This window comes from Andrena cerasifolii, chromosome 3, assembly GCF_050908995.1.
Source record: "Andrena cerasifolii isolate SP2316 chromosome 3, iyAndCera1_principal, whole genome shotgun sequence".
In the NCBI taxonomy this organism is placed as follows: Eukaryota; Metazoa; Arthropoda; class Insecta; order Hymenoptera; family Andrenidae; genus Andrena; species Andrena cerasifolii.
Genome location: NC_135120.1, coordinates 5978454 through 6006109, shown reverse-complemented (window position 1 = coordinate 6006109; position 27656 = coordinate 5978454). Strand labels below are relative to the sequence as shown.

Below are 27656 nucleotides of genomic sequence, written 5' to 3'. Positions count from 1 at the left end.
ACAAACACGTATATACAATGAAGCAGGAAAAAAGAGAGAAGAAAAGAGAAATGTAAAGGTTCAGTCTAAAGACTGTTTTCCAACATAACCTAAAATGACACCGGGTGAAAATTGTAGTCCGCACCTATACTGTTACAACTCTCTAATGGGGTTTGTTAAATCAGCCTTCGTTTTTGAATAATTTGAGTTTAAAGTTTTGCACGGTAGGAGTATAAGTTCGAATACGTAAGTAATCTTATAAATCAGCGGTTCTAGTTGCGGCGGTAAAGTGTTCGTCTACGATGCTACAGGTCCTCGGTTCGAATCCCCCCTGGGGAAAAAAATTTCTATGAGAGAAATACACACCGGCGTTATACTACTACGATTCTGCACACATTCATGTCGTCGCGTCCCTCACTGCACGAAACGTTGCAGCGGGACCATTCTCCGAAAAATATCCTAAACGTTGCGGGAATACACTCCTGTTGCCGTTTCGTTGCAAAATCATTTTCGGAACGTTGCAGGACTACTTTTTTGTAATGTTGCTGCAACATTGCAAAAATACGCACCTGTAATATTGCGAAGTCGGACATAGGACTGAACCTGCAACGTCTCTGCAATGTTATGGTGCAACATTGCAATCTTGCACCGCTTCATTACAGAGACGTTGCTGCAATGTTATGGTGCTGTGTGGGTAGTAACAACGATTGCACATTCTATAAAGGTGAATGAATTTAATTTTAAATGTAAGAGTGATTGCGAAAGTAGCCTTGGTGATACTTACATTTTTCGTTTTGAGGTATTTCAACTTTTGCGTTTGCATGTATTGAAAAATACAAAAACGGTGATAAACTGAATTTTTACAAATTTTTTCTGGAGCCACTTTCATAATTACTGGTACAAATGTATTTGTATACTTGTGAGTGTTCAGCAGTAAGTGACAAGGAGAAAAGTTCTACTGCCAAAATCTTTGTTAAAGCAACATAAATTACACTGTAGGTACATTACCAAAGGTGATAAATGCAATGAAACAAAGACGAAAGTCAGAAATGTTGTAATATCCTGCTGAAAAGATGGTAAACTAACAAGGGGAGGACACCATGAGGTAGACACCGATTTTGATGAGCCTTGGGACGCTGGATCTATGTCGAAAATAAGTAAATAGGTTTCCGAGCGTTTCTGCCAATGGGCCTTAATAATAGAGATATTTACATGGAAATTATTAAAAATTTCATAGTGGTCGTGGGGTTTTAAAGGGGGAAAACCCCATACTACCCTGGCGTCCCCGGAGGATTACCCTCTGAAGGAGTCGGGTTGCCTTAAGAAGATTTCCCCAAGTTAAAAAAAAATAAAATTATAAAAAAAATAATTTAAAAAAAAAATTATAAAGTTTTTTCTCCAAATGGAATCTCCCGCGGACGCAAGGGTAGTGTGGGATTTTTACCCACTAAAACCCCACGACCACTATGAAATTTTTAATAATTTACATGTAAATATCTCTATTATTAAGGCCGATTGGCAGAAACGCTCAGACACCTATTTACTTATTTTCGACATAGATCCAGCGTGCCAAAGCTCATCAAAATCAGTGTCTACCTCATGGTGTTCTCCCCTTGTAAGTAAGTACATATGTAGAAAAATCGGATAATGGTAAAAGTAAGCTACATATTACCTAAACTACTATTCTAAAGTATTTGATCACTTGCTGTAGCTACGTGGGTTCATAGAATAATTTGACGGTACAAGCAACCGAATAACTATTACTGTTTAGAGGCACATGCTGTTCAAATTTGAAAATTTGCAAGTTTTTTTCAAAATCGAATTTCTCAAAAACTGAGGGCGATGGCGACGAACGGTTTGCGGATTTGTTTTCAGCGCACGCAAACCTACAAGAAACGGCTATTCAATGGTACAAGTCCGAAACAAAGTGAAATGTCGAGCTGTGTAATTCTACGAGTCATTACGTACTATACATATGAATGGAACATTTTCTTAAAAATTCTATGAAACCTCGCGATATTCAATGTAACTGTTACTTATATTGATCTAATTGCTCATTTCTTCAGTTCTGCTAGGCTTTCAGGAAAGAATAAAGAAAGTTAAAAATTAAAGGCAATTACGAGGAACTTCTTGTTCGAAGCTTGGAGATAAAACGACGAAAGTACATTCATTGAAGTCTTTAAACAGTGAATAATAAGTAATAGCAAGCGTGCCAACAAATAATTCAATTAAGAAATTCATTACAATTATGAATTTCTGGTATTTTTATGAATATTATGCTTTGAAAAAATTAAATGCCATTTTATTTCTAGCTACTTACCACCCTGTTTTATGCAATGCGGAAACACGCCCAACCAAGTGCCACTGCTACAGAAAAGTCGATCCGCCATCGAGTCATCGAAAACGTACCCCTCTGTGCACTCGTAAACTGCTACGAAGTATCGATTGTACGGCGGGAGTACGTTTTTCCTCCTACAAAAATACGCGAAGAAATATACAAACGGTCGTGTAGCTGTGTTAGGAAGAACTCAAATAAAACAATTGAAAATATCTGAAATAGCAAACGGAACATGTACTACAGCCAATAATTATTCGAACGTCTTTAATTTAGAAAGCCAGTGAAAATTGTATTTTTAATACATCGCACGTGTCTTACTGTCATAATTTATCTCAAACTATAAATGTTAATGAACTTATTAGTAATAATTTAAGTGAGAGTATAGAAGAAAAGCTGTTGCTTGATCCATTAATAGGTACTGACGTTCAGGTCCAAGATCCTGACGAAATGTTATATTTAATATTTATAACATCTATTTGGTGTTACGGCGTTGTCAAAGGAATATATTAAGCGTAGCGAAACAAACCACGTTTGCCTTCAATACTGTAAGTGATTATACACAGTGCGGCTATTAAAGTAATTAATATAGATCACTTAATTAAGTAATGGTCTATGTTTCAAAATCTATGATAATAAATTTCAATGCATATACTCCCATCAAGACATTGGTGACACAATTGAACATTATTAACTGAAAGTACAAACTATAGAACAACTAAGGGGATATACGAAGAATTACAATTATTCGAATAATTATGCGTGACTGTTGTAAGTTCCTAATTACAAAATGATAGATGACGACACAGAGAAACGTTTACTGTCTTATTTGCTTTTCTTCTGTTTTATGGAATGTAGCGGTTTACAAGAGAGCACGGACCTGGCATACTTGGCAGGATATGCGTTTTCAACCTGAGGAGCTTTTGCAAATCCTTTCTTCCGGGCTTTCATGAAGCAGCTCAGATCCAACCTCGACATTATTGTTTCATTTAAGGCAGCGACTACTGACGCTGGGGGCGGTCCGGGCAGGGACTTCTCGGCGATTTGCTTCCGCTTCTTCTGCTTCGCTTTTCTACGCTTCTTCAGCTCGCCAATTCTCTTGCGCGCCCTCAGCCGCTCCTTTGCCGCATTCTCCTCGAGCGGTGTCGTTGAGATTGGATCATCGCCGAGATAAAGGTCGTTGCGAAAGTGACGGAATTTGTTGTCTGCACAGAAAGCGAATTGCAGAAGAAATGAGAAAGACAAACAGAGTAATTCTTCCGGTAACCTACGATAATTTAAATAGCACGAATTTAGAGTAACGTCTGGTAGCTTTGATAAGCACGCGATTAACCGTGATCATTAAAGTGTCATTTATGGTCGACACACTATTTCCTATCGTGCGCGCAAATGACGATACTTGGTGACTCTAGAATCTAGAGAGTGGGATGACATGCAGTTGTTTTCTACGCAAAGACACGAAACAGAATAGAGAAAGGAGTTGAATGTCATAACAGGGACTGCCTTCTCGTGACAATTTTTTGTTTGGCTTAAAAATCGGGGCGAAGAGATCATTTTAATTTGGATACCATCTCAGGTGGGTATTGAAGGAAACGAAAAGGCTGATTCCCTAGCCAAGTCAGCATGCTCACTACCAGTGCCTGACGTCCCTATCTCTGTGCATTACAATGATCTCAAAACCCCGATTCGTATTGCAGTCCAGGCCCTATGGGATGAAGAATGGAAAACGGGCAAAACCACCACACTGCGCCTGATTAGGAAGGATATCCCTGAAAGAAACGGAATCTGCTTGGAAAACCGGAAAGACCAAGTGACACTCACTCGATTGAGAATCGGTCACACTCACTTGACCCACCCCCACCTCATTACCCAGAATGAACCGACAGAATGTGATGTCTGCAAAGTACGTGTCACCATCCAGCACATACTGGTCGAATGTGTCAAGTACTCAGCAAATCGAAACCAACATAAAATTGGCACCGACCTCAAACAGGTGCTCACCGATCCGGATACCTTCAACAATGTGCTCACCTTCCTTGAAGACATTGGAATCCGACAACTGATTTAGCGTCTATGCTCATCAGTACCTGAGATGTCTGAGCCCCAGGAACATTTTTCTTTTTTTTTTCCTTTCTACTCTACTCTCTTTTCTTTTCACTAATTCGCACGATGACTAATTGATCTTACGCACCCAATGTAGTCGCTAATGACCATAGAAGTAGATGCGACTCTAAACGCTCAATTAATAAATAAATAAAAAAATTTTGTTTGGGTGTACTGGTGAAACTGAAACGTGTAAATACAGTAGTGGCTCTCATAGTACCTACACGGCTCTTGCAAATCCCTAACTACCTATTTGTATCCCCATCAGTTTCAGGAACTGTTCAAAATTATGTTTTAAATTTGTCAAAGAAGTGATTGAATTCGTATCTCGGCAATCAAAGCAAAAACACCTTTGCTTGATATTATTGTCTAAAATTATACTAATATATTTTGTGTAAACTGTGTTACGTCCGAAACCGAGATGGTGATTGGTGATTGATTCCGGAACCTAAAAAAGAGGGATCTTGCCCCGTCGCTTCCGGCGCAACCGTAATCCCTCGGGCCGGTCACGCTTTTTGGAGTACTGTGCGGGGCAGGTAGATTGGCATTAAAGATCAAGGAGGAAAAGAAGATGTGTGCGTGTTTCGTCTTGGGACTGTCAGCCAGACTCATCAGTAGGCTATAACTGACGGCCCCTTTTTTTTTGTTAAAGTGTTTATTTCAAAACATAGTACATACTTTTAAATAAATCTTTGGCAGAATAAACATAAAAAGAAATGCCTAACGGTATATAATATTCTTATTACTTGTACGAGAGTCTTCGTAACTTATAATACCTCAGTCTATGACAGCAGTTGTCGCATAAAGAATATAAAAGAGAAGAAAAATTGAAAATAAATGCCAACGTATAGCTAACAGTCTTATATTAACGCACGGGGGAAAAATGTTCATGAATAGAAAGAAAAACACCTGTATCACTCTTTAAGAGACTTAACAACTAAACTTATGATTAACTAATACATAAAAAGACTATATACAATTTGGCCCCAAAAAGGGCTGTTCATGGCTATCATAGCGCATTAAGGGGTTATGCCTAGTCAGGCGGTCGAAAAGAGGCGAATATTTGTGAATTTTTTTTGAAGAAGTGGAAGCGTATATTTTTACAGAACTTTTTGCGTTTAAAAGAGCAACATTTAAAGAACGAATAGTAATTTTTTCGTAGAAAAATATTTACGTTTATAATAAAATAACAAGCGACATCCAAGAAGCATTTTTAAAAAGTTGCTTTCGCGGTGGGCACTGCCATTCGTAACCAGATTATCGAAAATCAAAAAACAAAAAAGATTTCGTTAGTATATTAATGTATCCTCAGGTTGACGGAGAGAATTTTCCGAAATATTAAGTTAAAACAACATGGCGACTATTTAAAGTTGAAATCCTGATTTTTTCGCGTAATTTTTGCAGGAAAAAATCAGGATTTCAACTTTAAATAGCCGCCATTTTGTTTTAACTTAATATTTCGGAAAATTCTCTCCGCCAACCTGAGGATACATTAATATACTAACGAAATCTTTTTTGTTTTTTGATTTTCGATAATCTGGTTCCGAATGGCAGTGCTCACCGCAAAACCAAATTTTTAAAAATGCTTCTTGGATGTCGCTTTTTATTTTATTATAAACGTAAATATTTTTCTACGAAAAAATTACCAAATTTTCTTTAAATGTTGCTCTTTTAAACGCAAAAAGTTCTGTAAAAATATACGCTTCCGCTTCTTCAAAAAAATTCACAAATATTCGCCTCTTTTCGGCCGCCTGACTAGGCATAACCCCTTAATCGTACGTGGCGTTTCTAATAGAACTCTCTGATTCAGACTGGCTTCTCTATCAACAACTTTGACCTTGTCGAAGTCAAATCTATGGTCGAACTCAAGCGAGTGTTTCGTTAAAGCAGTGTGTTGGAGGGGAGATAAAAAGATATTTCTTCTGTGCTCATAAATCCGTCTTTCCAAACAGCGCCGGCGGAAGGGACGGGCGAAGCGGGCGACCGCCCGGGGCGCCAATTCGCGAGGGTGCTTCAATAAAAAAATAGTTGTTTAATTTAGTTATTTTTCTGTTTTATTTTTTTTAGTATTTCTGGTATTATTCAAATAAATAGCGACGAATTACGAAAGCAACCATGACAATTTATATTATACGTCGTTTTTTGAAAGAATATTAGCTACAGTAAATTGTCGTTCTAAGATCACCAGATTTAGTTCGTTGTACGTATAATCATCATTCGCTGTCACGAAAAAGAAATGAATCCCAGGTAGATGAGACGGACGCCTCCGTCGTCCTTTGTTTTTTAAGAAACACGCTTTTGTATAATATACAAAGTTACTCGTGGACTCTGAGAAATATTTTATCCTTTCATATATTTATATTCGCAATTTTAAGTTCTAAATATAAATATCTATTGCAATTTAACTATAAGTTTTGTTTTGTAACATTAAAAGTTTCAAATCAAAGGATCATTGTCAGTTCTAATAACTTGCAGTACTTTCTAATAAAAGTTACGTGTGAATTTTTACTAGACAATATATACATCTCGGCAAATTCCCATGAAATATTGAAAAATTCGGGTAAAACATAAAAATCTTTTGACTTTCTTTAGCCATAGAATGTTGAGAAAAAAACTCTCAGGAGCGCAGAATAGAGAGAGAAAACTAAATCAATCAAAAGAAAATGAGTTGTCTACAAGTCTGATGTGTTCATTTTTTAAAAAGAAATATGAGCCAAATATGCAAAATGAAGAGCGTAAAAATACCGAAGAAGAAGAATATCTTGAAATCGATACAATTACTTTTGAAGAGGAAGAACGTGATGATAATCAACCTAAAAGTGTAAATACTGACGCCAAATCTTCATCTGAATATGTATTTATTATGTATTATAATAAAACTATATAAAGTAAAACAGATGGTTTTTTTTATTAAAAAATTAGGAGAGGGCGCCAAAAAATATTTTCGCCCGGTATCATATGTATTGTCACGCCGGCCCTGTTCCCAAAAGCCTGGAGGTTTGCCCAATGTAAACCTTGTTACTTACAAGCCATGCAAGGCATTGAGTAGACGATGTTAGAATTTTTAGAAAAGGATATTTTATCTTTGATTGGAGGAAACAAATGTTTAGTATAAAGTGGCAGTTTAAAGATGGTGTGTATTCCTGCTTTTCTAAACATTCTTTTCATATCATTTCAGATTAATGTATTTTGTATGAAAGCTAAACATTGTACTTCAAAATAAATCCAAAGCGTTGAAATATGTTACAAAACTGCCTTGTAACTTATGTATTTCAATATCTCTGCTGATGGCAACAAAGAACGCAGTCGAATTTTCTTCCATTATTTCTCGCAAATTGTCATCAGAAGCTGTAGGTGCACGTCCACAGCGTGATTCATATTCTAGGCACAAAACCACCAGATTGAAATCTGGCAAATTTCCCCGAGAACTATACACAAATTTCTGATAATTACAGTTGCGCTACTGTACATTTAAAGACAAAAAAGGAGACAGAACTACTTCTAAAGCACAGATATATGTATTAAAAAAAATACTTGAGAAAATGTAGAGAATAAATTAAAATTGAAATAACACAATAAAATGAAAAAAAAAACACAAAAACTGAGAAAAAGTGAAATTTTAGTGTTTTCACGCAATTGTCTCTACCTTCGGTATTTATCCATAGATTTTCTTCAATAGCATCTTGTTTTCTTCGTAAAAGTGCAGAATCAACGTGAGAAATGAGAAACTTAGTCAATTCTTGCGATTTAGATTTTTCCCAGGTGATTAAATGAATTGTCAATTTCAATTTTGGTCGAAAAATGACTTTTTCACATATTTCCATTGAATTCACCCAAACTACTGAACCGATTTAAAAAATGTGTGAAGGTAAATTTGTTGGTGATTCAATTATCTAAAACTTGATATAATTTTCGCACATACCGGTCATTCGCAACACGAGATATTCGCAATTAAGGAGACTAAATAGGCAGTCGTTTTTAGTGAGAAAGAGACTCTGTCCTTTATTTATTTGTAAAAAAATGAAAGCAAATCCAGGTGAATCCTTTTACCCAATGTTTACTACTGCCATACAGATTGAAAAAAAAATTGGTAAGAAATATATATGTGCTTTAAAAATAGTGCTGCAGACGGGTAAACATTTAAACGTTTTTCCGTCGTTTTGCCTTAATATCGGTCTTAAAATGTGACGTAATCCGATTTCAAAGGTGTGATTCTTGTTTGTTGGATTCATAGTTTGCGGGCAAACCTATAAAAACAAAAATTGAATCAGAATTATGCGATTAGTGAAAAACTGCGATTTTTTCGAAAAAAAATCGTTCTTGTTTGTGCGCCACTAAAATCCGGTGACTTTTTAATTTTTTGATAAAAATCTCGAATTTTTACGGACCATATCAAAGGTTTGCCCGGGAATGGCTCATGTTTTACACACCCTGTAATTTTTTCCAAGTCGATCTGAACCCCCATTAGTTCGCAATCAGGGAAAAATAAAGAGAAAAAAATATTAGAGAAAAACGCGTTTAAAGTTTCTGGGCAAGGGTGGCGCTGTAGGATGCCGCTTGACGTTTTTAGCTGCAAAATCTACGATTTTGCGAATTTTACTATAAACCAAGCGGCATTTTATTCAGAAAAGATAGTACTTTCGGAAAGTGCAATAAAAAATCGATTTTCAACTGCCTAGTCCCCTTAAGGGGAGGTTCCGGTCTAAAAGTCGATTTTTTTTTATTTCTTTTTTCAATTGTTCAACCTGTCAGGAATACGTGTTTAAAAGGATTTGTTGAAATTCGAGGGCTAGGGGGGAAAGCAGACAAAATAACAAAATAGTGAAAATTTATCATTTTTAAAGGCGTGGAAAGGACGAACTTCAAGTATCGTTATTTTCTTAAAAAATGTCATTTTTGTAATTTTCTCTGCCCCCCCCCCTAGCCAGAAGTATATTCTTTAAAATAAAAAAAGTTTCAGTCAAATCGGATAATAACTTTTGGTGCTACAGGTTCCACCGATTTGGATGATTTTTTTGACGCCTTGACTTTAACGACTCCGCAGTGCCGTCAGCAATGATTAATTACAAAACAAAAAATATATTTCTATAACTTAAGATATCCTCAATGAAATACAAAAAATCCCATTAAGTTATATGCAGTAGTTTTCCTTTAATTAATTCCTATAGAACACCTATTTTGTGGGGCTCTAGACTGGAACCTCCCCTTAAGGGTACTAGGCAGTCGTTCCTATCTAAAATGAAGCATTTCTGTTTCAATTAATTGCAAAGAAACCAATTGAAACTGAGACTTGTTCTTTGGCATGAAGTTTATTAACATCATAAGCTTTAAAAAAAAATTGTGTGTAGTCAAAAATATGCATTATATATTACGCTACAGATGGATGATTAAAAAGGCTTTTTAGAAAAAGTTTCTTTTGTATTGCAGTGATAACTCAGAAACGGAGGTTCCAATCGATTCAAAACAAATTCGAGGATCTTCACAAAATGTGTAGTTTCGGACCAGACCTAAATTAAAGTTAATGAAAACTCTTATTCTTTATGAAAATAAACTGAAACCCCATTGAGACCCCATTGATGAGGTTTTTCCATCCCCCAAGCGCCAAAAGGCGAGGTCTTAGTTTATTTTCATAAAGAATAAGAGTTTTCATTAACTTTAATTTAGGTCTGGTCCGAAACTACACATTTTGTGAAGATGCTCGAATTTGTTTTGAATCGATTGGAACCTCCGTTTTTGAGTTATCACTGCAAAAGAAAAGAAACTTTTCCTCAAAAAGCCTATTTGATGATCCATCTGTAGCGTCGTATATAATGCATATTTTTTACTAAAGAAACATGTTTTTTAAAACATATGATGTTAATAAACTTCATGCCAAAGAACAAGTCTCATTCTCAGTTGGTTTCTTTATAATTAATTGAAACAGAAATGCTTAATTTTAGACAGGAACGACTGCCTAGTACCCTTAAGTACCACTTTTTTGACAGACAGGTAAAAAGTTCACTTGCCGATATCTCGAAATCGAATCGATAGAAAATTTTTTAGACCTTATTTTCGGAATCAGCGGACCATTCTACATAAGAAAAAGATAGAGGCATCTCCTACGCCAATTTTTTTTATAAACTAGTGTTATCAATGTTTTATAAAAAAAAATATCACGCAATGCCTTCGGTAGTCTTTACATGTAGAAACATTCGTCACACTCCCACTTTCATTACTCGCTGCATGCTCTACACTCCATTCCATATAAGAGCGGACCTACGCCCCTACCGATTTGCGACCGATCTGCGCAGCTCCCACGGATCTGACACGCGCGATTGGTCGTAGCACTTTTGCGATTGATCGTAGCGCTTTCCCTGCGCGGAACCGCGTTCGCTCTAAAGTGGAATGCAGTGTAGATTAAATCGCAACAACGGAACATGGTAATCCATCCACCGCACACGGTATTATTATCAATAATGCTATTGTTAATATCCTTCACAGTTCTGCAAACTAATATTTTTCGTAATCGTGTAAATATGACTGTCACCCGTACACGAGTGGCGCGGCAAACGAAGTACCTACGTATTAACACAGTTATTGTCCACACTCTACTGCTTAAATTTAACAGGATCGTGCACGCGAACTGGTCCAGGCGCCAAGGCGTACCTGTACACGTTAATATTGTTTATTGCGAGCCCAAAACAGGCAGTAAAACAGTGACAATGCACGTCAACGTAGTTGCACGTGGTTACGACGTATTGTGGCTGCTGTTGAGCGCGCGCGTACGTTCTCGACGTGAGAAGTTACCTTTAACGCCCGGATATCCGGGAACCCACCGCGACGGAAACTTTGTTGCAAGCAAGCACGTGCATTCGTGTGTGGGAAATCTACCGATACGAGTTTCATTTCCTTGCGAGTAAGTCTCTAATAATAACGCGGTACCGCGAAACTCTGCCTGCACTGGTAGGGTAATTGCGGAAGATATGCCGCACTGGGAGAGGCGCCACACCTTCGGCATTTCAGGGTTATCGGTAATAAAATACAACACTGTCGATTTTATTTGCTTTGGGCAGTTCGTTTAAGCTAGATTAATAAGCGGGAACGTGTTTCCATTATTAGTTTTAAAGATTTTGCTATTTTTGAGGTAACCCTACCGCACTTTGCCTCAGTAGTTATACGTCCAGTTTATTTTTGCTATGGTAGTAGTTAAAAATTCATAGTTTTTTCGTGATATAACTTTTGTAATACGTTAAAGGAACTCTGTGGAATATTTCCCGGCCAGAATAGGTCATATTCGACATAGCACTTGGAAATACGAAAGTGCGGAGTCTCTTCCGGGCATTTGGACTAGATGCCGCACTTTTATGCGCACTGTGTCGGAAGGTAAGTCGACTAAATGATGCTTTTAATGTTAAAAATACAAAAAAGTGTCTGAAAATAGATACCGTGATATCTCAAGGCAAATTATTTATTTTTTAATGACAAATCTGATAATCCAAACATATTTGTGGGCTTTTTACTCTTTTTCACATTCTATTTTTATTTTATGTGTAATGAATGTGGAAGGAAGAAGAAAAGACAATTAAATTTAGAAAAACAAAAATAATTTCTGCACCAATTTATTTTTACAATTTTATTGTATTTTATAACTGTATAAATTAAAAAGATGTTTCATTTTACTTTGCTTTTACCATTTTTTAAAATAAAACGTTAAAATTAACAAGTTTAAATGGACAGTTAAAGGTTTTTTTGAAATGCGGCACCACTCCCGCACGTGCGGCGTCCCTCCTAAAAAATGGATGTTTGTAGTTTCAATTTTTTAAGGATGACAAATATTAAAATGTTGATTTTCTTTAATGCTAGTAGTAGGACAAGATGTTCAACTAATAATATGTATCCTTGGAACAAATTTTCATTGCAAAATTTAGACACGGTGACAATTCTGCGTAAGGTGCGACAACTGTTCCACAATTACCCTAGTTTCATACTTGAACGGCCTAGGATTCTTGGAACGCTGTTACGATTTGGATGATGGGAAGAATGACGGGATGTCCAGTGAGGTTTCCACAGACTCTCAAGTCAAGTTCGCAACAAGAGTTTATTGTAAGATACGCCTTTTACAATCAGAATTAGAACACTGGCGACAGTGCTGCCACACAGAGATTCGGCGTGATATTACGTTGAGGTTTTACTCACTTGCTTGGACTTAGCTGCAAGGGGTATTTATACTAAAACCAATGGAATGTCTTAAGGGGATGAAGGGAGTCACGTAGGCCTCCAAGCATTGGCATCTATGGTGGTTATATGATGTGATATCGTCAGTTATCACACTTATGGTGAGTGGCGGAGGTCCTTGTGGCCTCCGAGTCCTGGAGCTTTGGAGTTGTGGGCTTATTTTAAATATGACATGCTGTGGCGGTAGTCTTTTAGGCCTCCGAGTCCTGTAGTTTTGGGTTGCATCGACGATAGGGTACCTAATTATTCTGAGGCGATCCTAACAACGCCTGTGAAGTAAGCTCGCTGGCAAATACATCTGTTTGATAGAATCCGTCACATCCTTTTACGGAACAATATACTAGGGCAAAGGACCCAATTACTGACGCCTAACCAATTACTGTCATCTTAAGCTATTTTACTTAAAATAAAGATATTTCCCAAAAGGACAACCGAGGACTTTCCACAGGACGGAAAGGCAGTCTTCTCTAGACCTCGAGTCGAGAAAGACCCCATCTTTACTCTTGTTTCTTCATTGAAAATATATATATATAGCAGGAAGAATTTGCTGAATATATATATATTTAATTCTTATATATATATATATATATATATATATATATATATATATATATAATTCTTCCTGAATATATATATATATATATATATATATATATATATATATTCAGCAAATAACTTATTCAGCAAATTCTTCCTGCTACACTTTAGATTGTCTTACATGAAGAAAAATATGGGGCAGAAAGCAAATAATTCTTTTAATAACTATAACAATGTGAATAATGTGGTAAATGAGGAATGGATATTAAATATAACACTCATTATAGAATGACAAATTTAATATGGATATGTTAATAATAATATTGGTTAACGATAAATCACTTTGAATGTGACATGCTTTCACTGCGCTCACTCTCCATCTCGGGAATGAATCCACTAGCTCTTTTCCCATTGCTGCCAACCTCTCATTACATCATTACCCATACATTAGGCCCATTCACACTCACACTCATACCAACTCAAAGATGAAAAATAACTCCACAAATAATTACAAAAAAAGATAAAGAATATTATTGTCTGGCGTGCATGGAATCCTATAGCAAAAGCAAAGCAAACGGAAAATGGGTACAATGTACTGTGTGTAAGGATTGGGCGCATGAAGCATGCACCGGCCACAACATGTTTTATATTTGCCACAATTGTGATGCTGATTAACAGGTTACAAATTTTACTTTTTTCAGTCATTATTATAATTTAAAATTAATAAATATTTTAATTTAGTAAAGTTAAAGTTGTGTTGCTATCGACCCCATGCAGTGTTACAATCGATCCGGGGTCAGGGACGGATGTAACACTTTACACGCTTCTCATTTTATATTAATAACTCGGATATTACTTGACATATAGCGAAACTGTTGTAGCTCGATAAGTGTCAGATAAATAAGTAACATTTTCCTGTAAAAACTTTTCTTTTAACTGTAATAGTTGTTGCGTAATCGTATTCCAAAGTTAAAGTGTTACTACCGTCCCCGGTCTACCCTATAGATTAACTTTATTTAAGCAGAGGAAGGCTGCACGGGAAGAGAGAATGGAACAGAACATGGTTGATTATTTTTTATCTTTCCCAAATTGCAATCCTGGTTTTTTGTTGTATGAGCAATCTTGTAAATGTGATTTTAATCGTAAGGTCTGAAATGCTTTTTTTGAGCAAATATACTAATAAATAACGAGTAACGTATACAGTTTGATATACATATACAATATATATAAGATGGGTCTCGATGCACCCTTTATCCGCCAAGGGAAAGGTTAACATCTTCTTAGAAAACCGTAAATGAGTACACGATTTCTTTAGTCTACGAATATTTTTCGCATTTTGTCCGTGGATCAACTTTAACTCCGGGGGAGGCGCTACTGAGTAAAATTTACCACAGAGGCGCTAGTTGCGAAAATATGAAGACTGTTTGAGTTTTTGTTACAATTTTTTAAAGAACTTTAAGGGGTTATGCCTAGTCAGGCGGTCGAAAAGAGGCGAATATTTGTGAATTTTTTTTGAAGAAGCGGAAGCGTATATTTTTACAGAACTTTTTGCGTTTAAAAGAGCAACATTTAAAGAACAAATGGTAATTTTTTCGTAGAAAAATATTTACGTTTATAATAAAATAACAAGCGACATCCAAAAAGCATTTTTAAAAAGTTGCTTTCGCGGTGAGCACTGCCATTCGTAACCAGATTATCGAAAATCAAAAAACAAAAAAGATTTCGTTAGTATATTAATGTATCCTCAGGTTGACGCAGAGAATTTTCCGAAATATTAAGTTAAAACAACATGGCAGCTATTTAAAGTTGAAATCCTGTTTTTTTCACGTAATCTTTGCAGGAAAAAATCAGGATTTCAACTTTAAATAGCTGCCATGTTGTTTTAACTTAATATTTCGGAAAATTCTCTGCGTCAACCTGAGGATACATTAATATACTAACGAAATCTTTTTTGTTTTTTTATTTTAGATAATCTGGTTCCGAATGGTAATGGTCACCGCAAAACCAAATTTTTAAAAATGCTTCTTGGATGTCGCTTGTTATTTTATTATAAACGTAATTATTTTTCTACGAAAAAATTACCAAATTTTCTTTAAATGTTTCTCTTTTAAACGCAAAAAGTTCTGTAAAAATATACGCTTCCGCTTCTTCAAAACAAATTCACAAATATTCGCCTCTTTTCGACCGCCTGACTAGGCATAACCCCTTAATAAAGATTTTAAGATATTTCATAAATTTTGTTTGATTCTTAAAACACTGTACTTTAACATAAAAATTACAAAGTTAAAAAAAAAAATTCTGAAACCGTGTGTTTTTACGTTTCAATTTTGGGTATTTTTGACCCGGTAGCGACAACCCGTGTTACAATATGGGGTGGGCCTCCCGCCGGGTTAATGAATACTTAACTCTTTTATGAGAACCTTTTGATTCGACGAGCACAATTTTCAATTTTTTATACAGTTAAATAGATCAATAAAAGCGATTGATATTTTAACAATGTCCTTCGAAAATAACGATTTTTTTTTTATTTTAATTAATTAATACACACCATTTTAAAATGTATCATTTATAAATGAGGAACATACATAATTGTGTTTCGGTAGGCAGTCAAAGTTTGTCAACAATAATTTATGTATACTTCATCGGGATTCTTGAATATTGTCTATCAAAATAACGATACTTATGGCGGTTTAAATACGTAGGTACTTCTAATTGCATAGTAGACGACTGTATCTACAAGATAAAGATTTGTGGTCCTTCAGATACCTACCACATTTACAGGGTTTGCTGATTGCAACATACGTAACCACTTACAAGGAGAAGTATTATGCAATAAGTTATACAAAACTAATATGTAGGTATTTAAACAGCACGTGTTGCGAACTTGAGCTCCTAACTAGGGTTTATACAAAAACCGACTTTTGAAAAAACCGGTTTTCTAATTCCACTATTCTAAAAAGACTGGTTAAACCGGTTTTTGATTTTTCACAAAAAATATAATTAAAATAGGAATTAAATATCTGTACTTATTTTAAAATTTTCAGTTTTTTTTAATATTTATGGAATTACAAAAATGTAACAAAATAAAATATACTCTATCTATACAAAACTAAATAAAAAAATTAAAATAACTAAAATCCGTACAAATCCCTACAATTTTTTAGTTCATTTAATATTTGTGGATCTACAAAAATATAACACAATAAAATACGCTGCATACAAAACCAAATGAAAAAACAACTAAAATCACTAAAATCCGTACAAGAAGAAGCGGAGTGGATGCGTATGGTTCTGGAAAAAAAGGAGAAGAAAAGAAGCCCAAGATGAAGGAGGAAGTAAAAAAGAAAGCAAAATCTTGAGTTAACAGTCGTAGAAACATTTACACACACAACATATGTAACCCTGTTTTGACGTCGAAAGGCAAAAAATAAACCTATTTACTGCTAGTAAAATCCGTACAAAATATAAATTATAAATCTTTATTTCATTTACTATTTTTCTTCAGAAAATATGAACTCATGAAGATTAGTTTTACAGTAAACTGTTATCTACTACAATTTTTTTAATTAAACAATTAATTCATTTTCACATATTAATTCTAATATATAAAGCCGATTTTTTAAAGTTAAAAACCGGTTTTCGAATTTTACAAATTTATAAAAAAAAGGTTTTTAAACCTGGTTTTTAAAAACCGACAAACCCTACTCCTAACTCTTGAATTTTATAACTTGAAACGAAGCTTCAATTTGAAGATAACGATTTCAATCTCTTTTGATACGAAAAATTTGCATACTGTCGCATAATTTTCGTATTATAGAAATTGCACAGAACCCTCTGCATAAAACGATAATAGTATATCTACTTTCAAGAGAACACCGCGAACCCGGACTCATCGATTGGAACGCAACTTTGTGGGTTTTTAGAGTGATTCAAAACAAGAAAAACGGTGTGTTTCATTTGGGCCCTATCGCCTTTTAAGAGGGTGAAAACTAACCTCAAAGTCAAATAGGCACTTCCACTTTTTCGCGCATAACTCTCAAAGTACAACAGACAGAAAAAAATGTTTCAAACAAAAGTTTAATGGTGCAATAAGCGCTAGAAACTTGCGTTAACAAAATTTTGAAAAGAGTCCTTTTCGTCAGTAATATATTTTTTTTTAGCTCTTTTCAAAATTTTGTTAACGGAAGTTTGTAGCGCTCATTGCACCATTAAACTTTCGTTTGAAACATTTTGTTCTGTCTGTTGTACTTTCAGAGTTATACGCGAAAAAGTGGAAGTGCCAATTTGACTTTGAGGTTAGTTTTCACTCCCTTAAAGGGCGATAGGGCCCAAATGAAACACACCGTTGTTCTTGTTTTGAATCACTCTAAAAACCCACACAGTTGCGTTCCAATCGGTGAGTCCGGGTTCGCGGTGTTAGTACTTCCGCGAACATCCCTATACCTGCAGGAATCCAGTACTTTCGTTGCACTACAGTCCACTATATACGTACATCATTCCTTTGATCGAGTAGGCAACAACAAAGACAGGACAATGGCTTGTGGACACCGTGACTCATCCGAGATGCACGATATTCTAACCGCGATCACCGCAATCGATTATGCACTAGCGGCTGACTTCACTCAGCGTATGACTACCTACATAGAGACCTTTTTACTTAATCACCACTCATTTATGGATTTTTAATACATATATGTACATGTGTAGCAGGTAGAGCTTGATTTGGTAAGTTGCTGGTAAACTGAATGCATTTGTCAGAAAAATATAAATTATAATCGTTGGCATGGTGACTATACTAATTTTCTACAAAACCTGTAAGATATGAGCAGTGTATAGAACATGAGTAAAAAATTAAGTTTCAGAAACATTCCAAAGGTAACTGATCCGTTCCGCTAACCAAATAGCAACTGTCTATCATAATTCTGCTTTTGGTAATACTTCCCCAAAGCTGTATAATAAACTTATCATGTTTACAGACGTCCCAGTACCTTTTACACCCAGCTATTATTAACTCAGACTCATTACACACAAAAATCGCTTGTAATCATTGAATGTTTTAAAGATTTAAAGATTTTTAAAAATTTCAAGAATTTTAGGCAACAACTCTCTTCTTAAGGTACATATTCACAATACGTTGAAGGTCTGGGTTAGGTCTGGGTTGGGTCTGGGTTAGGTTACTCGCTCACTCACTATTATCCCCGTTTTTCTGAAACAGCCAACAGCAATATTCTGTTTCCATACCACCAATGAGAATTCAATTTTGCACCGACTCTGTATACTCCTTCCCCTAAAGAAGTTTACTTCAAAGGATTGTACAAATAATTCAGAAGCCCTTGTTCATTTTTTCAATCGACAAACAATCCACAAAATATCTACTTAGTGAGCATTAATATACAGGGTGTAACATAATAAGTGTATCAAACTTTAAGAGTGGACTCGGCACTGGAAAATAATAAAATTTAACCTTGTTTCTGAGTCTCAGCGAATTTTGATTTACAGAAACTTGTATTCATGTAATACCTAATACAATAAAACTGATAATATAGACGGTGCAATTGCGCGCGCGTTCTAATAGCAATAATTGATTGATAATATTTATTACTGCTGTAATAAATGTATAGCTCATTCATCGGATACCTATGCTAACAAAAGGTTTGCTGTTAAAGTGGCTTGAAAGCCATTCAAGATCGACGCATTATTACTAATAATATTTTATTAGACTTGCGTCAGACTTCAAGACTGGATACGGAACTGGAAAACAATAAAAACAAATCATATGGACATATGTGCGATTTGAACTTGTTTCTGAGTTTAGTAACTAAATATTCTTATTTATTTATTAGTAACTAAATATTCTTATTTATTTATTAGCAACTAAATATTCTTATTTATTTATTAGCAACTAAATATTCTTATTTATTTATTAGCAACTAAATATTCTTATTTATTTATTAGCAACTAAATATTCTTATTTATTTATTAGCAACTGAATATTCTTATTTATATATTAGTAACTAAATATTCTTATTTATATATTAGCAACTGAATATTCTTATTTATTTATTAGCAACTGAATATTCTTATTTATTTATTAGCAACTGAATATTCTTATTTATTTATTAGCACCTAAATATTCTTATTTATTTATTAGCAACTAAATATTCTTATTTATTTATTAGCAACTAAATATTCTTATTTATTTATTAGCAACTACATATTCTTATTTATTTATTAGTAACTAAATATCCTTATTCATTTATTAGTAACTAAATATTCTTATTTATTTATTAGTAACTAAATATTCTTATTTATTTATTAGTAACTAAATATTCTTATTTATTTATTAGTAACTAAATATTCTTATTTATTTATTAGTAACTAAATATTCTTATTTATTTATTAGCAACTAAATATTCTTATTTATTTATTAGTAACTAAATATTCCTATTTAGTTACTTACTCTTATAAGTTATTTAATTAATAAACTCAGAAACAAGTTCAAATCGGACATATGTCCATATGATTTGCTTTATTGTTTCCCAATTCCGTATCCAGTCTTGAAGCCTGATATAAGTCTGATAAACTATTATCTACACTATTATATAAAGAGAGAGCCAATTTTCATGTTCGCGCAAAACTCAAAACCTACTGAACCGATGTTCCTGAAATTTTAACACGTTATTCCTGGATACTCTAGGACGGACATAGACTATTTAGCATGTCTCAAAAACGGGTTATTAACATGGAACGAAGAAGCGCCTGGTATATGTTGCGCTGGAGGAAAAGTAAATCACCCAAAGCAGAGAATGTTATCTTTTCCAAAATATTATGAAGAAATTAACCTTTTTCCTCAAAATACTTAATTTCCTTAAAAGATATTAATTCCAATAAACATGAAGCAGTCACGCTAATATCTCGGGCGAAGCCGACACGGGGGACGCTAGTTAGTAATAAAGCCGGGAATCCACCGGGAAGCTAAGCTGTGCTATGCGATGCTATGCTATGCTATGCCATGCTACGTTTAAAAATAATTAGCTTCAATACATTCTTATGGAACCGTTTCCACCAAAAGCTACGTTAAAACATATCATCGCATAGCATAGCTTAGCTAGGCTTCCCGGTGGATTCCCGGCTTTATGCGTCGATCTTCAGTGGCTTTCAATCCGCTTTAACAGCAAACTTTTTGTTGAATGAGATTTACACTTAATACATATTTCGAATAGATGGTTGACGTAGTAAACGAATTATTGCTCATCGTTTGTATTAAAATAGCAAGGAAGAAATTCACTGGCTTCACGATAACGCCACTAAAAGAACTTAGGGGAGAACGGGGGTAGTTGTTACACTTTTCAGTTTTTTATTTTTTTTTTGCATTCCATTTTCAATACTATCAACGACTCTGACTTAAAGTACGTTCTTTCCTCTACCGATGACCGCTATCGCATGCAATTAAACGAAAACCATGACTTTGAAACAAGCCATTTTGAAAGTCGAGACATGTTGTAACAACGTGCCCCGAGTAGGGGCTAGTTGTTACACAATACGGGGCAAGTTGTTACAGAATTAAATTTTACGAAACGAGGCTTATTACGAGTAATATAATTATATTTTCTTGAACAAAAGTAAGTTTATTAATATTAAGAATCTGTTACAATAAATATACAATAAAAAATCTATTTGAAAAATAATAAAAACTACTGAAATCAGTTGCACTAATTATCGCCATCCGTTTCATACGGGGACTCGCAATTAATGCACGCATAAAAGTGATTCTTCGGTTTTGCACACTTCTCATGTGCCCACTTTTTGCATTCTATGCACTGAATCCACTTTGCGGAGCCCCTCTTTGAATTTGAAAAAGGAGAGAGACAGTGCAAGCAAACGCATTCTTCATCTTCGGAGGAAGAGTGTCTATTATTTGTGGTGGATTTATTTTTCATCTGCCTTTTCTTTACTGTATGTTTTTTTTATTTTTATGTCATCAGTTTCCTTTCTAAAACTTTTTAATAAAATCTTTTTAGGTTTTGATTTTTTACTTTTCGTTTTTTCTTTTAACAGTTGTTCCTGACGTTCATTTAGCGGGAAACCACTATAGTGACTCGTGGTAACTAAAGGATTAAATTAATAAATTAGTTACTAAATATAATGTAACAATATGCCCCTTTCCCTCTGTAACAACGTGCCCCTTTTCGTATGTAACAACTTGCCCCGGTTGACACTATTGTGTATAAAAAGCTATAAGTTCATACCGGTTGGGTGTATTCTTATGTTCTTGGTGCCAATCTGTAGCTAAAGGAACACTGATTCAAACGTGGTAATATTAATTTACATACATTTATCTGTCTGTTCGGTAAAAAACATTGAAGTAGAAAGAGAAAAGTTACTATTAGTACCTAAAACACAAAAAACTGTAATAAAGTGACAACGCGTGAACCGACTACAAACAAACTACATACACAACCGTGTATGGTTGAAACACATCAGCCACTTCATCGTCGAAGTGATAGTCCAAGCGAAAAAAATTTAAACGGCTTTGTAACAACCTGCCCCTCTAACAACTAGCCCCGGTCTCCCCTACTGTTAAAAATGAAGACTTCTAACGGTTGATAGATGTTTATTGGAAACATTTCTACGCTGGTCGCGCGTGAATCAAGCGATGTATTTATTTTCACCAAGGATTAATAGATTTCCCTCTCGAGATTAACCAAGCCATAAACCACGATCGACGATCCAATTGGCTGATCATTTGTCAGGAGTTCAATGTCACCTATCGGCTGTCGGTAAGGGGCGCGTTGAATCCACTCGCAATCGATACGTGGCTTGTGCATTGAAACTCGTAGGGGGCCATTGATCTAATTCGCAGCCATGTGGCTTCAGAAGTTCCTTCTTATCGAAGATAATCTCGCCGCTATTATGCTGAGACTACGAACACTTTGTCCTCATCAGTGACGATTAGTCATGACGGATCGTCTCGTCGAGACACACGAGAGTCGGGATTGAAGTCACTTTCCTCGTTAACTTTACGAGAATACTCTCCGTTTCGCCGAGCAAATGAGTATTATGAAACCACCCCAGCGAAATAACTAAGTAATTGTTCTAACGATGATGAAGTACAGCCGTCATAGACACGAAACTGTCTGTGCGATGGCACCTCCTACAGAATTCAATAAAGATATTACTCGACCTCGCCATGTGAAATAGGTTCAACTTCAATTAACCACAACGAATGCTCTGCTCTGTTTTTAACTCAAAACAGTTCGAAATAATTATCCCGCAATTCTGCAGTCGCGCATGCCTGACACGTGAGTGAGAACGATTGCACGTGAGGTTTGGTAATAACAAAACGCGCATTGGTTGTATGGGATGTCTAGTCGCAAAGTGAACAAAAAAATCTTCATCGTAATTATATTTTCTATATATAGACACGCGGTCATGAGATCGGATCTTGACCACGCACAATGTAACCATACTTCCTGCCCAGGGTTGGGCCTACAACGGCCATTGCACCTGGTTTACACGCAGGCATGCGCATACACACGACTGCAATGACACTGTCCGTGGATATTTCGTAGCGTATTTTCCTTACCACGGAGGCAGTGGCGGATTTAAGGAGGTTCGACGCCGGGGAAAAAATAGTGAGAAATCTTTGAAAAGTGTTTTAATCTAATGCTCAAAGTGTAGTCCGCATTGTGACAGAATTTCAAGTCGATTGACCGCACGGTTTTTGAAAAAATTGAAATCAAAGTTGCGCTCTTATACACAGGCTGTTATGGGAGAAGCGATGCAAATTCTGTAAAATGTTACACAGAGTCCTTAAAAATAGTGAGAAAGTCCTAACAAAATGTTGCAATGAAAAGCTTAAGTATTCCTATGGAATTCTAAAAAAGAAAATCTATTATGATCGGTTTATTAGATAATTGAATAAATAAACAGCAATGTGCTCGTATTTTTGGAACTGCCTGAAGGAAAGGTTTGAAACGTGGCAACGCTGTACGCCGGGTAGTCATCTATACAGTGTATACTTGTACAAAGGATACAGTAAAAATTTGTAAAAACACTACCAAGCTGTAAATATGTATTTATTAATTTGTCACAAGTGTGAGATGGAAAGAAAAAAAAAGATGGACGCAAAGCGACGTTGCCGCATTTCACTCACATATTTTAATCTACTTTTAATGAAAATATTGTGTTTCTAGCTGGATTAAACATACTTTTTGTTTAATTGATTTCCAAAACAGTGTAGTAATAATTTTATTAGGAATAGACATGTAAATATCATTTTTGTCTACATAATTTCTTTTTATCTAAGATTGGTATCACTGCAAAGCTCCCATGTATAAGCATAGGCTTACCCCTCTCGTCGCCTGCCCCGCAAGTGAGGTATCGAACCTCCTTAACAGGCCGGCCGATGAGCAGTTGCCACCTGGGCCCCTACTCGGAAGGCCCCACCAAGGCCCCATCCTTAAAAAGAAATTATGATTTCATCCAAACTACATTCTTTTTCTGTATTATTACACTGAGCCCGTTTCCAGTAGACTACCGCTTTAGTTTCCCGAAAAATGGGCCCAGCTCAGAAGGCCCCCCCCCAAGGGCCCTGTCTTCAAAAATAAATTATGATTTTATCCAAGCACTTTTCTTTCTATATTTTTCTGTACATTTACCCCCTTTTAGTAAACTACCTCTTCATTTTCCCAAAAAATGGGCCCCTCCACGTTTGCCACCTGGGCCTTTTTTCTTAAATCCGCCACTGTATGGAGGCTTTAATTTTTTGATAAGTTAATTAATTTATTAATACTACTAGAGATTTCCCGGTGTAAATTGTGTCGCCTTGATAGAACCTTGAAAAGTTTCGCCAGCGTTAAACCTTCATCGGAGGTCTGCAGACACACTGACATTAGTAAGTACCTCGTGTTTGTTATGTATTTAACATATGCGTGATCATATCACGGATCATTAATCGCCAACCTCGGTTTGTTTTTATGTTGCCCAGTTAATGAATCAAAAAAATTGAAATTATCGATACTATATAGGAGGATGTTTCGCAGTTTCTAAAGCCCTCCTATATTTTCTACAAAATTATCCCCTTTTCTGCACCACTGCATTTTTTTATATATATAATATGTTGCGTCGCGTAGTTACACTTGGTGTTCTACGGTTGAGTGTAGGTATCTCAATCTGATGCACCACCATGTTCTTTTAGATGTGTGCTCACATTTCTCCCAGTTTGGTCAATATACAGGGTGTTCCGCTGTAATCTTCCCACGGGATTATCTCCGAGATATCCTTTGGTGAATACAACTTTATTTACAACTTAATTATTCGCGAAATCCGCCATTTCTTAAAAAAATAATATTTTTTTAAATCTGTACGCTTAACTGAAGCTATTGTAATATACTTTAAGAAAACCTTCGAATTTTTCAATGCAGAGCAAACGTTGGAATGTTATACGACCGCCCGTTTTGTAAATTTTTGTTGCAAAGCCTAACATTATCGTTACATTTTTTCAATCTAGAAGCAAAAAATATTAGTTAAATATATGCAATTTCAGGTGGTAATAAAGATTTTTTCGTAGAAAGTTACATTTAAAAAAAAAATATCTTGAAATAGCCTTTATTTTAGCACTCTATTTTCTTTTCGCTAAAGCCATTGCATTCTAGGGCGTTTTTGACATGGTTCAACTCTTCCTTAATATGTTCCTCTTCACATGCCTTCATTACTCTATTGGCAAGGAGCAGATTATCGAGTATTTTGCGTCATGTGGAAATGAGAAGAAGTAGTAACTCTTATCTGTGTGTGTTAATTGACTTCAAATCCTACGATTCGAAAACTGCATCCGGCTTCATCAAACTTAACTTCTAAGGTAAATTGAACTCCAAAATTCAGGAAAATAAGTAATTTGTTGCTCCTTTTCGTGAAACTATTTGTCTCTGTCGAATTCACTGATTCTATCAATTCCAGAATTCGATGTGTTGAATTTATACAATAAGTTAGTAATACAAATAAAAATGGTAGAAGCAGATTGAGCATTGCAAACAATCGACATCTTTATTAGTCGCTAGCAAACTTGACATCAGAAGTAAGGACCGCTTATCTCGATGATGGATGGAAATAGATCCGTTGTGTGCATAACGTTTTTGGTTCATAATAACCTGTCAAACTTTCTGGAAAGGTTTATTGGTTATCTCGCGGGATACTCTGTGTGCTAAAGGTTTACTGAATCTGAATTTTAATTCAGCCGATTTGATGAATAGGTGCTTGCTTTGCCTAAAATGCTGATCAATTGGATTGAACAAAATTAAAATTTTATTTTAAAATGGTTATGAAATGAATAGAGATGAGCAATTTAATTATAAATACTATCTGTGCAAGTTTAACGTAAGAAAGTAATTATGAATTGTTTATCATAGAATGTAAAGTATTTAGAGTAGTATCTTAAGAGTGAAGAAAAGTGAAGGGAAATGTAAAGAATATTGTAGAAAAGGGAAGAAAAGCGGCGGTAAATTGAAAGAAAATGAAGAAAATTGAAGAAAAGTGATGGTAAATTGAAGGAAATTGAAGAAGAGTGAACAAAAGAGGAGATAAGTGAAGAAAAGTGGAGAAAAGTGAATGGAAAAGTAAAGAAATTTGAAGAAAATAGAAGAAACGTGAAGAAAAGTGGAGAAAAGGGAATGGAAAAGTAAAGAAAAGTGAAGAAAAGTAATGGCAAATTGAAGAAAATTGAAGAAAAGTGAAGAAAAGTGATGACAAATTGAAGAAATTGAAGAAAAGTGAAGGGAAACGAAAAGAAAAATGAAGAAAAGTGAAGGAAAATGATGGTGAATAGAAGAAATGTGAAGAAAAGTGAAGAGAAGAGAAGAAAAGTGGTGATAAATTGAAGAAAATTGAATAAAAGTGAAGAAAGGTGATGACAAATTAAAGAAATTGAAGAAAAGTGATGGTAAATTGAAGAAACTTGATGAAAAGTGAAGAAAAGTGATGGTAAAATGAAGAAAATTGAAGAAGAGTGAAGAAAAGTGGATGGAAAAGTAAAGAAAAGTGAAGAAAAGTGGATATCAGTGAAGGGAAAAGTATAGAAAATTGAATATAACGTATATAAATTAGTTTATGTAAAGTATATAAATTAAAAGAGAATAACAGGTCATTTATTTACCTGCTAGAAGGGTGAAATTTTAGGTACTTATTGGCCGATAGACGGTACGCCGTGTTTATTGATAAATACCTCATGTACTATTACCTACTTATGTAGGTGTATGTGCATAAGGCCGACACATATAACATATTTTTCAGCTCTCCATCCACCTACGCGGTTGTATAAAAATTGGTGCACAACATTTCACGTGGTTCCCTTGTCAGACCAGAGATGGGCATAAAATTATCTTGATACAAATTTCAAATTCGAATAAAAAAGAAAAATTTTATTCATTCGTCGCCGAATAAAAAAAAACGAAGTATCTTTATTCGAAGCGCCAGTTTATTCGACGGGAATTCATCCGACGAGGCAAAGATACTTTTTTTATTCGAAGGTCTTTCACCCTGAGCTTCGAATATGTTTTTCTTTAATTTCTGTAAAATTGGTGACACGTGGCGGAGCGCCCGTAGCAGGGGACAGTTGCCTCGCTCGCCTCAGCCCTTGAACGACCCAGGCCTGTTGAAATTATTCGAAGTCTTCGAATAAAGATATAGTTAAACTAGGAAAAGTTATTCGAAGCTCACAGTGAAAAGCCTTCGAATAAAAAAAGTATCTTTGCTTCGTCGGATGAAATCCCGTCGAATAAACGTTTCATCCGTGGCGTCTCAAATAAGATACTTTGGGGTTATTCGAACTTCGAATAACGGATAAAGATATAATATCTTTTATTGAATTTGTTATTTAAATAATGTTTTTATCTAGATAATGCCCAACTCTGCTACCCGAGATACTTGAGATATCCGAGAACTTACAGAGTACAGGGTGAATCTGGAGCGACGCCTGTCAGAGAGATGCCGCCTGGCACCCTGTGGCGAGGTCAACCCTCCGTGGTGTCTCACAGAATTGTATGGAATTTGTATTCCTTATGTAAAAGTAGTCTGATTTGCATGAAATTTAACATAATTTTAATCGAGAGGACGCCAGGAATTCATTGGTGTCACTTTCATATCGATACAATGAACATTAAAAAACTACTTAATATACTGTAATGAATATTTACCCTCGACTGCGGGGCGCCGACCTCGATTTGCTGCGGTCGGCCGAGGATTCATACCTGTTTCAGAAAAAAATAATTCTTTACTCTTTATCGTATCGATATGGAAGTGACACCGATGGATTCCTTATGTTTTTCCGATGAAAATCATACCAAATTTCACACAAATCGGACTATTTCTAACGAAGTCAATTTGAAATTATGCAAATCATTTTTTCATGTAATTTCCTCCATTATGGTCCGAATTATGTCGTTCTTGGTGTTATTTTCATCGGAGAAACATAAGGAATCGATTGGCGTCATTT

At 35.3% G+C, this 27656-nt stretch overlaps 1 protein-coding gene across 1 annotated transcript in view; it reads right to left on the bottom strand.

Annotated features, from left to right (window-relative positions):
* The window catches only part of LOC143366966 (uncharacterized), a 520650-nt gene that overhangs the window by 250336 nt on the left and 242658 nt on the right, over positions 1-27656 (bottom strand). The window contains exons 3-4 of the mRNA XM_076808473.1: positions 3195-3519; positions 2300-2451 (exon numbers count right to left, since the gene is read on the bottom strand). Of these exons, the coding sequence (XP_076664588.1) occupies positions 2300-2451; positions 3195-3519 (477 nt within the window). The remainder of the gene's footprint in view (positions 1-2299; positions 2452-3194; positions 3520-27656) is intronic.